At 41.0% G+C, this 14977-nt stretch overlaps 1 protein-coding gene across 5 annotated transcripts in view; it reads left to right on the top strand.

The window, feature by feature from the left end:
• LOC144611871 (ryanodine receptor 1-like) overlaps positions 1-14977 on the top strand; it is a 479550-nt gene that overhangs the window by 192324 nt on the left and 272249 nt on the right. For all 5 annotated transcript variants that reach the window (XM_078431182.1, XM_078431183.1, XM_078431185.1 and 2 more), the window contains exons 39-41: positions 624-773; positions 11624-11897; positions 13329-13443. In XM_078431182.1, coding sequence (XP_078287308.1) covers positions 624-773; positions 11624-11897; positions 13329-13443 — 539 coding nt within the window. The remainder of the gene's footprint in view (positions 1-623; positions 774-11623; positions 11898-13328; positions 13444-14977) is intronic.

Below are 14977 nucleotides of genomic sequence, written 5' to 3' on the forward strand. Positions count from 1 at the left end.
AGTCAGCATCTTTAGAGACATGAGTGATCTTGGATCAAAGCTGGAAAAATGCAATTAAAAAGGTCATCAACTCAATGAAAGACACTCTTTAGTCGGCCCAAAACATGCTGAAGCTTGATGCAGCCAAGGCCATAGCTCTGTGGGAAAAAACAGTTTACAGTGACAACATTTAGCTGCTGCACATTGAAGGGCAGGGTCTGGTGGAGATGCCTGTTATGTTTTGGTTGGTGGTTTGACATCAAAAAGCATTTTATTTGCAGAGGGGCAGAGGAAGGTGGGGTGGGGAGGAGAGTACAATAGGAATGGTTGGGTGAACAAAAGTTAAGAGCAGAAGTTCTGAAAATTGAGGAGATGTCATTAACAACCTTGTTTGAAGATAAATGGAAGACACAATTTGAATCTTGTTAGTTGGAAATTGATACTGTACTTATTGCACGATTAAATGGATGATGGGAATAAATTGAAAGAATGATGCCTCTGTTTATGCTGTTTATTTTAATAGGTCTTTAAATTAGTTACTTCTTATTTCTGAACATTTTTCAAATAGTGAATATTATAAAAGGCCCAAAATGTAACAATTTGAAGCTACAAATGAATTTCCAAATCTTTACTTTACTTGGCAGGTATTCAAATAGAAGAGGATGAGGAAGAGGAAGAAAAAGATACTTCACTCAAAGGGCGTTTACTAAACCTTGTTGAAAAAGTAAGAAACTTGAGGAGGAAGAAGAATGAAATAGAGAAATCTCCATCTGAAGAAGATGACAAAACACCTAGTAAGTATTATAAAGTATTAGTAAGTATTATTGTTATGATATTGCAAGAGGCTCTTGTTTTAGAAAAATCTGTTCACGTATTCCACTTATATGTAATGATACTTCCAACAGGCCCATGAATAGCTTTGCAATATAATGATACTTAAAACAATTGTAACAGTAATAATCAATTTCCTGTTTTGTGATTGTAAACAAATGAATAAATAAACCCAGAAGAGCATGAAGCTGTCAGTATTTTTACACAGAAGGTGGTACGTATATGGAAGATGGACACAAAAAGCTGGAGTAACTCAGTGGGTCAGACAGCATCTCTGGAGACAAGGAATAGGTGATGTTTCTGGTCAAGACCCTTCTTCAAACTGAGAGTCAGGGGAAAGGGAAACGTGAGAGACATAGATGGTAATATAGAGATCCACTGTGAAATCTCAAGATATGCCTTTTTTGAAGAAATTCTCCTCTCGCCGACGTGAGTTCTGCAACATCCTCTCTCACTGCTCCCCCTCTGCATTCGTTTGTTCTTTTTCTCTCTATATCACTGTCTATTATCTCTTGTTTCCCTATCCCGTGACTCTCAGTCAGAAGAAGGGTCTTGACCCAAAACATCACCTATTCCTTTTCACAAAGATGCTGCACGTATACGGAACAAATTGCCAGAAGTGATTGAGGCAGGTACTATAATCATATTAAAAAGACATTTCAATAAGGATAGGAAAAGTCTGGAGGGATATGGGTCAAACACAGGAAAATGGGGACCAGCTGAGATAGAAATCTTGGTTGGAGTGGACGAGTTGGCCAGAAGGGCCTGTTCTGTGCTGTTCTTGACTATATTTGACTATTCTGTATAAGAAAATAACTGCAGATGCTGGTACAAATCGAAGGTATTTATTCACAAAATGCTGGAGTAACTCAGCAGGTCAGGCAGCATCTCGGGAAAGAAGGAATGGGTGACGTTTCGGGTCGAGACCCTTCTTCAGACTATTCTTCTCATAATACTCATAAAACTCATGACTATTATTCGAATAATTCTTACTGCTTCAGGGGTTTGAAGTGTGTTCAACACGTATCAGTGTCCTTGTGCATGATTTGGAATAGGTTATTATCAGGCATAGCAAATAATTAAGAAAGTTAGTCACATGCCATTCTTCATTGCTAACAAAATTGAACACAAAAGTGAGGAGATTATGTTTCAGTTCTTCATCAGTAAGTTATCATCCTTTAAACAGTAACAGCTTCTTATCTTAAGGAAGGAAATAAATGTTATGCAAACAGTTCAGAGAAGGTTTACTTCACATCTTCCTCCTGGAATGGGCATGTTCTACTGTAATCAAATGAATGATAGATTGAACTTGTATCCACTGGAGTTTAAAAGAGAAGTTACTTGATTGAAACATTGGAGACGCAGAATGGCTTCATTTGGGTTGAATGTGGACAAGATGCTTCCCCTTCTGGAGAACCTAGAATTAAGGATCACTGCCTTTTAAAGTTACTCTTTTTAATAGTTACCCATTTAAGGTAGATGAGACCATTTTATTTCTCAGCATGTGAAAAGGACTCTGGTGAGTTTAAAAGGATGGTGGAAACAAGCCGTTCTTAGTTTAAAGGAATCGTGGTAATGGGACTGACGTGAGTTTAACAAAATCGTGGTAATGGGAACCCATTGTGCGTTTAATGACAGCTTGGAAATGAGGCCTAGATGAAGTTAAAATAGTTTGAGCAGACCCCTGGTGAGTTTGAAGGAGGAGCAGGACTGAGTGAGCCAGATGTGAAACCATCGGGATCTCTGACCTGTAAGATAGTGGAGTTTTACTCTAGTTGCAACTCAGAAGAGCAAGTGATTTATTTTGCTGTAGTTAGTAGTCAAATGTATTGTTTATACTGTTCTCTGGAAAATGACATAGAAATCTTGTCAAAAGGACCTGGTTAAATATCAAAACTAAACAAAATGACCAGTAAATGGTTGTTATCATGTTTCTTTATATAGTTTAAAAAAATCAAGTTTCCATTGCAAAGAGCTGCAGATAAGAAAATGGGAATCTGTTTGAAATATGCATGTTGGTTTGGATGGTATCATGAGGATTTGGACAAACAATGGTGGGGTTTTTTTGGCTTCCCCATCAGACAAAATTATTACATTGTCTTCTGTGCTCACAGGAGCAGGAGTCTTAAATCCATTACTTTCTGCTGAGGTGCAAAGGAAAGATACAGCCTACTTTTCCTTATTTCTATGTCTGCCACACTGTAAACTTAAACTGACTGTTAGGCATATACCTACAACACTTGAATCACCATAATTCCTGTTCACTGTCTCTGCCATCTTGGGTTTTTCCCATAATCTGCACCTCTCTGGTCCATCACAACGCCTACAAATGTTGATGCCAAGGATTTTCCAATGGGTTCACCATCTTCAAATTCAAGTGTGTAGATGTTAATTTATAAATTTCACAAGATTAATTTTGCATTCCATTTTAAAAAGAGAATCAACTTCAGAGAGGAAACTTTAAAGGTATGTATAATTACAATGCTTAAAAGACATTTTGACAGGTGCATAGTAAAAGTTTACATAGGTATGCGCCAAGTGAAGTCAAATGGGGATATAAGACTGAAGATGCTGGAATCTGAATAATTATCTATTATTATCTCCCCTCAGGTGCTGCCTGTCCTGCTGAGTTCCTCTAGCTGTTTGTTCTTTGCAGGCAAATAGAACTAGCTCAGTTAGACATCTTGGTTGCCATGGCTGGGTTTGACCTGGAGAGTTGAGCTGGGGGGGGGGACTGTTTACATGGCATATAATTCTATGACTTTCAATCTGTGGTCAGATCTGAATTTCGAGTCGACTGAATTAACGAAATTCATGATCTATTCTAGATCATGAATTTTGTGGTCCATTCGGTTCTATTTTAATATTTACTTTTAGTACTTTACATTGGTGAGTAATTGACCACAGCAAAACCTATCCTCTCTAGTATTGTGGAAACCAATATCAGCCCTTGTTGATTAGTAACAATTTAATTCATTGCAATTCTTGAAAGCTGTTTGTTAACTTGGTAAAATTTGAAAGGTTGTTTCATTGCCAGCTGATTATTCAGGATGCATATCAAATTGTAAATCTCATGCCCTGTATGTTTACCATCCTTGCAGCTGTTGTGTGCATGATTAATACTGTCAGCTGGGCTAACATAGCTGTGTTGTGCAAAATATTACGTGGTCAACCGAGATACTGCATCAAAAGCACTCCCCACAGAGCTCAAATTGCAGCTGCTTAGGACATTCCAGTGGTAAAAAATAGCAGTAAAAAAACATCTCAGCTGCCTAATGTCTATCTATGGTAAACTGATTTGGAATGTATTTGAATAGGCTCTCGTTCACATAGATAGTGCTTCTGCTGAAAGCAACATTGTTTTCTGTGTTGAGAAAAAAAATCACATTCATGGAACAATAGAAATGACACAGTCATGTTTTGCATTTAATTCTGCTTCATAATGGGATTTTAACATAATAAATAATTACCTGAAACTTAGGCTTAGAAACATAAGCATTAATGAAAATGCACAAGATTGTCAAAAGCTTAGATAGGCACACAAAGCTGGAGTAACTCAGCGTGACAGGCAGCATCTCTGGAGCGAAGGAATGGGTGACGTTTCGGGTCAAGACCCTTCTTCAGAGTGAAAGTCACGGGAAAGAGAAACGAGAGATATAGACGATGATGTAGAGAGATAAAGAACAATGAATGAAAGACATGCAAAAAAAGTAACGACGATAAAAGAAACAGGTCATTGTTAGCTGTTTGTTGGGTGAGAGCGAGAAGCTGGTGCGACTTGGGTGGGGGAGGGATGGAGAGAGAGGGAATACCGGGGTTACTTGAAGTTAGAGAAATCAATATTCATACCACTGGGCTGTAAGCTCCCTAAGCAAAATATGAGATGCTGTTCCTCCAATTTGCATTTAGCCTCACTCTGACAATGGAGGAGGCCTAGGATAGACCTAGGCCTAGGTCCCGTCACATAAAACGGGACCCCACCACTGGCCATATTTTCCCATCTCCTCCCCTTTCTGCGTTCCGCAGAGACCGTTCCCTCCGTAACTCCCTGGTCCACTCGACCCTTCCTACCCAAACCACCCCATCCCCGGGCAACCGCACGAGATGCAACACCTGTCCCTTTACCTCCCCCCTCAACTCCATCCAAGGACCCAAACAGTTCACCTGCACCTCCTCCAACCTCATCTATTGCATCCGCTGCTCCAGATGTCAACTTATTTACATCGACGAAACCAAACGCAGGCTCGGCGATCGCTTCGCTCAACACTTGCGCTCGGTCCACGTTGGCCAATTTGATCTCCCGGTGGCCGAGCACTTCAACTCTCCCTCCCATTCTCAGTCTGACCTTTCTGTCATGGGCCTCCTCCAGTGCCATAGTGAGACCCACCGGAAATTGGAGGAACAGCACCTCATATTTCGCCTGGGCAGCTTGCAGCCCAGCGGTATGAACATTGACTTCTCCAACTTTAGATAGTGCCTCTGTCCCTCTCATCCCCTCCCCCTTCCCAGTTCTCTCTCTATCTTCCTGTCTCCACCTATATTCCGCCTCCCTGACATCAGTCTGAAGAAGGGTCTCGACCCGAAACGTCACCCATTCCTTCTCTCCTGAGATGCTGCCTGACCTGCTGAGTTACTCCAGCATTTTGTGAATAAATACCTAGGATAGAAAGGTCAGTGTGGGAATGGGAAGTGGAATTAAAGTGTTTTGCAACCGGGAGATCAGGCAGATGCAGGTGGACTGAGCGATGATGTTCAGCGAAACGATCTCCCAGTCTACGTTTAGTCTCGCCGCTGTATAAGAATCCACATCTTGAACAACGGAAACAGTATGAGGTTGGAGGAGGTGCAAGCGAGCCTCTGCCGAACCTGAAAGGACTGTCGAGGGAGGAGGTATAGGGACAGGTACTGCATCTCCTGCATTTGCTGGGGAAGGTACCTGGGGAGGGGGTGGTTTGGGTGGGAAGGGATGAGTGAACCAGGGAGATGCGGAGGGAACAGTCTCTACAGAAGGCGGAAAGGGGTAGAGATGGGATGATGTGACTAGAGGTGGGATCCCGTTGGAGGTGGCGAATATGTCGGAGGATTATGTGTTGTATGAGACGGCTGATGGGGTGAAAGGTAAGGACTAGAGGGACTTTGTTCCTGTTGCAACTAGGGGGAAGCAAGGGTGGTGCTGCGGAGTACCGAGGAGATACGAGTGAGGACCTCATATATGATGGAAATGGGGAACCCCCGTTGCTTAAAGAATGAGAACATCTCGGTTGTCCTGGTATGGATACTTCATCTTGGGCGCAGATGCGGCCTAGACAGGGGAATTGGAAGTAGGGGATAGAGTCTTTGCAGGAAACAGGGTGGGAAGAAGTGTAATCGAGATAGTTGTGGGAGTCAGTGGGTGTGTAATAGACTATCTCGTGTGATGGAGACTGAGATCAAAAAGGGGAGGGAGGTGTCGGAGATGGTCTGAGTGAATTTGAGTACCAGATGGAAATTGGTGGTGAAGTTAATGAAGTCCATGAGTTCTGCATGGATGCAGGAGGAAGTACCGATGAAATCGTCTATGTAACGGAGATAGAGTTCGGGGATAGGGCCAGTGTATGCTTGGAACAGGGATTGTTCAACATTCCCTAGAAAGAAGCAGGCATCGCTGGGGCCCACGCCTTTGATTTGGTGGAATTGGGAGGCCGAAGGAGAAGTTGTTAAGGGTGAGGACACTAGGCAGAGTAGAGTGGCAGAGTAGATAGGCGGAGCAAAAGCTTGTGGCAAGTGGATTGGGGATGGGATGGAGTGTGGCACGGGATTGAGGTTGGGAAAGGGAGAAGACAAACTTTTGTGAAGGAGATTAGTGAGCTTAAATGAAAGAAGGTAGAAACTAGCCTCTTATGATGCATGACAATATTTTTCTTCAAATGACGCAAGTAATTAACTTAGCTGCAGACCTTTGGGAACGTGCTACTATAGAATTGCCCAATGACCAGCTCCTGCAAGACAACATGGTTCAACGCCTGACCAATTGCACAGAGAACTAATCCAACTTGGGTATTAAATTTGTTTTTATGTCATTAAAATGACTCGTACCAGGAAGTTGCCTGGTTGCATTTCAAGAGTGATGAGAATGAAAAATATTTGTTAACATGTTTCTCTTGATAAAATAAACTTTAGGATGCAGAAGATTTAAAAAAAATATCAGTATTATGCATAGAATTTCCAGCTGCTGGTCTATGATGTTTGGAACTGTTATGTAATTAGTAGGTCATGCAGATGATGCGCTACCTTGCTTTGATCTCGGGTCAAATGGAAATATTTCATGGTATAATAGGAGAGCAGATTTAGTGGTTTGCATTCTTCATATCGTTAACATATTTGACAATATTTGATGCTATATTATGTTGGCTTTTAATAAAGTTCCCTTTGGAATACAAAGTTGCATGTGCCCTTCCAATCTCAATCAGGGATAATAGAAACATTTAGAAACTGATCTGCATTACAAAAAGCTTCAGTGCTATTGCATGGTGACCCAATGACTGTTTCAGTTATGAGCCTGTCACTGGAACATCCAGTGCAAGGCAGTACCTAGTAAACGTGGAGTGGGTGCGGCTACATGTGAATAAAGCAAGATACAACAAGTGGGAGGGTTTTTTAAAGCAAGGTAGTAAGGGTTCAGGGCCAACATGTTCCTGTAAGGGTGAAAGACAAAGATAGCAAGCTGATTGAATAGGAATATTGAGGGCCCGATGAAGGAAAATGAAAGGAAGGGTGTGGCAGTTATAAGCAACCAGGGATCAAGGCAAGTTGGACAAACTAGATTCAAAATTGGCTTGGTGATAGGAGGCAGAGAATAGTGTTGGAGGAATGTCTTTCTGATTGGAAGTCTTTGACTAATGGAGTGCTGGGTAGGTGCTGGGTCCACTGTTGTTTTGGATGATAATATAGTTAACATTGTTTGTAAATTTGCAAATGACACCAAGATTGCTGGTCTCACAAACAGTGAGGACAGATATCTAAGTTCACAACACGATCAAGATTTGTTAGAAAAGTTGGCCAAGGAATGGCAAATTGAACCCACTCATCAGTGCCCAATTTTGGTTTTGCCAGGATCACTCCAGATAATGTTTTTTGTTCTCATTTTCTGTGGCTTGCCCATTCCTGGTGGTGAGGTGCCTTCCTGGACTGAAGATATTCCCAGAGTGCTGTTGTTGGGTAGATAATTCCATGGTTTTTAACCAGGTGATGATGAAGGAATGGCAATATATTTTGAAGTGAGGTGGCGTGTGACTTGGAGGGGAACCTGCAAATCATTGTGTTCCCTCTGCCTGCTAAAAAAGTCCTTTTAGGTGCTAAAGGTAGTGGGATTGAGGGAAGCTGTTGAAGTCTTGGTGAACATTTTGTTGATAGAGCACATTCTAACCATGTTGCGATATTGGTCTGCTGGTGCAGTGAGGAGAGATGGGGGGGCTTTTGCCAATTGGGTGCTGGTGCAAGATTGGAGTCTGTGTCATGAGATTAGAGCTGGTGGGGGTGGCTGGGAGGTAATTCTGAGGATGCTGGAAATCTGATGATAATTGCAAACGATTGAAACACTCAGCAGTTTAGGAACATAGCTGTGGAAAGATAAACTGCTGTGGAAAGTCAATGACAGAAGGGTCTATGCCTTAAATTGTTTACTCTCTTTCCACAATGATTACTCGTCATCCTCCTGCATTCCAAGGAATACAGTCCTCGCCTGCCCAATCTCTCCCTATAACATTGCAACATTTTCAAGCTACCTTTTGGCCCATCAACTTCTTGTTGGTTGATTTGGAGATTTTTCCATTCCCACAATTCTTTCCTGCCGTATACAATTTTGCCTAAAGTGCTTCACCAATTCCCTTTAAGTCCTCATTGACTCTTTTTCCTCCACTCGCAGACACAGAGTATAATTACGCTTACGTACACACAAAATTCTTGATTGATTTAATCTCAATACCCATGCAAATTTTTTCAATTTCTTGTATACTTATACCATATTTCTGCAAAATTACCAGCCTCACCAGACCTCACCAAACTTCCTTCTGCAATCTGGGCTGCTTCCATCTGGATCTACTAACGAGCTTACTCTGTACAAGGTTTAACACCTCTTTATTGTTATTGTTATTGTCCTATCCATTGAGTTATTGTCCTATCCATTTATTCTGCTATTTTTCTATGGTTATTTTGGCATCTTCCTTGGTAAGACTAGAGATATCAACTGCCCAATATGCATATTTTACTTTCTTGGTCACTCATCAGCTGGACCTTTTTAATATTTATGACCTATTTAATATTTATATACCTAGAGAAGGCTCTTGGGTTCCCATTATGCTAACTAATAATGCTATTCTTGTATTCTCTCGTTGCCTGTCCTAGTTTCCTTTTCACCTTCCTTTGCTTCCAACATTAAGTTTGATTCTCGTCTGAATTATCTGGCAGACGTGTGCTGCACATCCCTTTGGTTTTGTCATATTCTCTACCTCCTGTAAAATCTATACCTGTTGTTTCTTTAACTTTCTCTTTATGTCTCTTATGTAAAGATTCTCAAGGTATCAAGGGGATCAATAAAGGAAGGATATCATAGGTCTGGAACTTGGGGGTGGCTCTTCAGAAGCTTAGAGAGTTTGATGGGGACTGAAAAAAGAAGCTTGCGGGGTAAGAAAGGTCCATGAAATATCACTGACAAATAAGACTGAGGAAAATCCCAATACATGTTATGTAGATTAAAAGCACGAGGTTAAGTAGTGTGGAGTCTTTTTGGGACAAAATAGACGATTTGTGCATCGGGCCAGAAGATAAGGGCACAATTTAAATGAAAAATGTTAATCTGTATTCACTAAGGAAAATATCATTTGTCGATGGAGATTTCATTTGGTATTGTGAATTTTTGGAAAATATTAAGATACAAAATGAGGAGGTATTAGGTACTTAGCAGGCACAAAGGTACAGTAGACAATGTACAGGCAGATAAGATTGATGTACATTAGCATCATGGGGCAGAAGGGCCTGTTCCTTGTTTGTCAACGATATCTCATGGTGCTTTTCTACCATCCTAAGTTCTTTCTCAAGCCCAACAACATTATTTGTTTTATCTGGGAAGTGCCTCTTTCCTCATAGGGATGAAAACAAAGAGCCCAACAAGTTTTCTGAACACAGTTTCGAAATCCTTTTCATCTTCCTTTACTCCAGTTAATTAATATCAGGTTAATTTGGGTGGTACAGTAGCGCAGCTGGTGGAGCTGCTGCTTCACAGCGCCAGAGATTGAGGTTCGATCCTGACCGTGGGTGCCGCTGTGTGGAGTTTACACCTTTTCCCTGTGACTGCATGGAATTCCTCCGGGTGCTCTGATTTCCTGCCACATCCCAAAGGCATGCAGGTTTGTTGGTTAATTGGCCTCTGTAAACTTGCCACTAGTGTGTAGGGAGTCGATGAAAAAGTGGGATAGTATAGAGCTCATATGAATGGGGTTTCTGTGGTTGATGTGGATTCGATGAGCCAAAGGGCCTGTTTCCATGCTGTATTTCTGAAAAGTAAAATTATAGACCGCAAGAAATTGTAGAGTTATGAATCCAGGCCAGTTCATCACACAAAGCAGCCCCTCTCCCCTCCCCCACCACCAAACGACTCCATCCACATTTCACGCTGCCTTGAGAAAATAACTAATATATTCAAGGACCACTCACAAACCTCTTCTTTTCTTCTCCCATCTCCTGTCGAACAGAAGGTACCAAAGCTTGAAAGCACGTACCTGCAGATTTAATAACAGCTTCTTCTCTGCTGTTATTAGACTCTTGAATGGACTTTTCATGCTATCGATGAATTCCTATCTTCCTCAATGCAGCTCGTGCACTTTTTAAAAACGGAACTTGTTCGGTATATTCTGAATTTTATTTATGCTCTTTTAGATCAACTAATGTATTATTTATGCTCTTTTACATCAACTAATGTAACTAACTTATGATTTACTTGCCATCATGTTCGGCACAGACATTCCTGTGCTGTACATCCACCTGTACATTACCTGGGCATCCACCTGCAGTTCAGGTGCAACCCATCCCTGTTTTACAGGTCATCTCTGCCTCAGAGGAGATCCCAATAGTCCAAAAACCGGAATCCTTGCCCCCTGTCACACATTAATTTGTCCTGTTCATACTCTTTTTAGCACATGGCACTGAAAGTAATCCAGAGATTACTTCCCTTTAGTTCGTGCTCTTTAATCTCCTGCCTAACTCCCTATGCACAACCTCATCCCCTTTATCTAAGTTGTTGGTATCAATATGTATAAGAAACTCTTGATGTACCCTGCTCCTTGATAATTTTCTGCAACTGTTAAGAGACGTCTTTAAAACTGGCACCCAGGAGGCTACATACCATCCTAGTATAGCAACCGTACCAATTCTCTCTCACATCCCCATGATCTCCCACAGTTCATTGAGCACCCACCTATATGAGGAGATAATTGATTTTACAATACTTTTTTGGGATGTGGGAGGAAACTAGAGGACCCAGGGGAAACCCACAGCAGCACAAGGAAAATGTGCAACTATCACAGAGAGAAGTACCTAAGATCAAAATCAAATCTGGATCTTTGGCTCATGCACTGTTGCTATGCCATATTACCAATAGGATGAAACCAAACTGATATAGGACGGAAATTGGCAACTTTGCTACTTTGAAGTTGTACGATTAGCCTCAGATTAGCATTTGACGTATTAGAATACTGTTTTTAATGTGTTATGCTCCAGACATTTGTATGGGTTTATGTGATCCTGCATTACAAATAGTTTGCATTACTTTCTTTTAAAGGTACATTGCAGGAGCTGATTTCTCACACTGTGGTTCATTGGGCCCAGGAAGCCTTCATCCAGAACCCTGAACTTGTGAGGTTGATGTTTAGCTTGCTGCATAGACAATACGATGGCATCGGTGAACTTATCCGGGCTATGCCAAAGGCCTATATTATTAACGCTAATTCTGTGGAGGACACTATGAACTTGCTGGAATGTCTGGGTCAGATTCGCTCATTGCTCATTGTCCAAATGGGTCCAGAAGAAGAGAGGCTTATGATCCAGAGCATCGGGTATGTATCAACAAATTAAATTATTAACAAGAGCTAAATAGATTCTGCACAATAGGCCTTTGGGACCATCCAGTGTTCTTACTAGCATCTATGATCCACTGAAGCAACTTTCCATCAATGCTTTTTGACTTCTAACCTCTGTAATCTCTTCTCCTTCATCTAATTTCCTCTATGGTGTGCCTTTGGTCTATAGTGTAGGGCTGTTAACCTCGCTGTTCACAGTTCTCGGGCTCGACCCTGTCCTCCACTGTTCACTGTGAAAGTTTGTTCTCCCTGCGGTCAAATCGGTTTTCAACAGATGCTATGGTTTCTTCCCAATCCGAAAGATGTTCTACTGCCCTCATGCAATCTGGATTGATTACTCCCTCATTGTAGATGCAATTAAAGAAAATAAGGAGAAGTTGATGGATACGTGAAGGAGAATAGGCTGCCAGGAAATAAGGAGGTGGGGGAAGAATATAATTGGTTGGTTTGCTTTGCAGGGAACTAGCATGACATCAATAGGCCAAATGCTCCTCTTCTGCATCATAATGAGTCAGCAAATCAAGCATCTGCAGCTTTTGTGGGAAAGTTGTTTCCTCCAAGTCATTTTGGTACCCCATTTTGCCTTTTGTTGTAGGTTACAATACTTCTTAAAAGAGCCCCAGCCAGTTACAATACAGAATAGTAAAGCAAAGGAACAAGCCGAACAGCTTACAATGACTGCCTATCACAATGCCAAATTAAACTAATCCCATCTGCCTACACATGATCCTTATCCCTCCATTCCCTGCATAAAGCTCATTCTTTCCTGATGGGTACAACTGAGAATGGAAGGATATGGATCATGTACTGGCAGAGGAGATTTGTTTAACTGGCCATCATTGTGAGCCTTGGGGCCTGTTCCTGTGTTTGTGGGCAGAGAGGGGGAGGGGGGAGTAGAAGAATGCACTAGCAGCAGGGGCTACAATGTGAGCCACAATAACAGCGGTGTCACGGGAATGTGCGGTGGGTGAAGAAGGGCTTGCTGGTGCACCTTGAGAGTCGGGGGTGGGCTCAGAAGCTGGGGCTTTAAACGGCTGAGGAAACGATAGGAGACGGGGATGGGTCGGCAGGTCATTCCATGCATATTCAGTCTACATTTTAGATTTGTTTTATTTAAGTTTCTGGCCCTCCAGGGTGTATTGTAATTTTGTTATCAGGTAACCTCTGTCACTCCAGAAAAATGGATAATCAGAAAGGCTCTGGAACCGAGGGTACCGGAAAATCATTGTTCAACCTGTAGCTGGTTATATCACAACTAAAGCAAAACATGAATTTGAGAAAAAATGATACTGTACAATTAATGAAAAAATATTTTAAAATATACTCCAGTACTATTGCAATATAATTAGAATGATCAGCATATTTTTGTGAAACAAGAAGAAAATCACATTTTTTATTGTTTTCCAGAAACATCATGAACAATAAAGTCTTCTATCAGCATCCAAATTTGATGCGTGCTTTGGGAATGCATGAAACTGTTATGGAAGTAATGGTGAATGTGTTGGGTGGTGGTGATTCCAAGGTATTTGTGTGTTATAAAACTGAATTCTAAATTGACTTGTGATATTTTTAATATGGCCTTTTATTTGAATAGAATATTTTCAATTACTTTCTTCACAGAGGATTTGCATTATTTCAGCAGCTGCTTTAGTTCAACATTATGTTATAACTACATCTCATTCCTGTTTTTCCACACATAAAGTATCATATTTGATAGCATTCAGTGCAATTCTAATGATAAATCAAAAATACTTGTAATAACTTGGAACGCACAAATGTAATCATTGAGTTTTTTGCCTCAAAAAGGCCTTTTGACCAGTTAAGCCAATGCTGTCTCAATACAGAGCAATGCATTCAATTCCATTTCTCACATGTAACCTTCTGAGTTTATTGCCCTCGTGCCATCCAATTTCATCTGAAATTACTAACTCTCTCTAGTAACCTTGTCAGTTGAAAGTTCCAAGTCAAACAATTACTTTTATGCATTCTCTTACCACATCTTAAAACTTAAAAATCTCTGATCCTTGTACCAAAGGACAATTGAAACAGCTTTCCAATCTTTTGTGAACATTCTGTAATACTCCCTTCGACCTAGATTGTCCATGCCAACCAGGTTGGCTTACTGGGCTAGTCCTATTTGTCTGCATTTGGCACATAGCCCTTTAAACCCTTCCTATCCATATATCTGTCCTATGTCTTATAAAAGTCATAATTATATCTGCTTCTATAGCTTCCTCTGGCAACTCATTCCAGATATGAACCACCCACTGAGTGAAAAACGTCCTTGACGTCATTATTAAATCTCTCCTCTCTCACCTTCATGCTCTCTTATTATTTAACTGTTCTATACTGGGATAAAGATAGTGAACGTTCACTTTGTCCATCTCCTTTGGGATCATGTGCATCTCAATAAGGTCACTCCGCAGCCTCCTAATCTTGTAGATCTCTTTTTTTAATTGTCCTTTCTTCAAAAGAGAACAACTGCAGTTTCTCAAACTTACTTAACCTTATCAAAACATAGTCATCCGTGGAACCAATCTGGTAAATTTCATTTGCACCCTCTAGGGAGCCATCCATCTTTTCCTAAAATGTGATGAAGTACACTCTGTGACCATTCTTAATGAAGCCCAAGAACTCATAGTTTTGCTTATTATTTTTCAGTATGTTCTGGAACCTTCAAAAATATATGTTCATGATTTATTAGGGGTTCTCTGTTCCAATATACTCTTTGGAACAGTGCCATTAAATTTCTATAGGCTCTTACCATTCTTTTCCTGAAGTGAATCATCTTACACTTCTCCATATTAGTCTGTCATTCTGTGAGCCTATTCAAATCCTGTTGCTACCGATTGGTATCACCTTCACTATTTGGTATACCTACATTGTGTATCGTGGATACATATTGAAATTTTACTCCATGCTCCAATATCAAAGTTACTGGCATATCAAAAGATGCGATGATGCCTGGGAACTCCATTGTTATCCATCCCCCTGGTCTGAAGAGCAACTATTTACCACAGCTCGCTGATGCACTGAAGTTCATCCTCCATGGGGCT

This window comes from Rhinoraja longicauda, chromosome 41 (genome assembly GCF_053455715.1).
Source record: "Rhinoraja longicauda isolate Sanriku21f chromosome 41, sRhiLon1.1, whole genome shotgun sequence".
NCBI classification, from domain to species: Eukaryota; Metazoa; Chordata; class Chondrichthyes; order Rajiformes; family Arhynchobatidae; genus Rhinoraja; species Rhinoraja longicauda.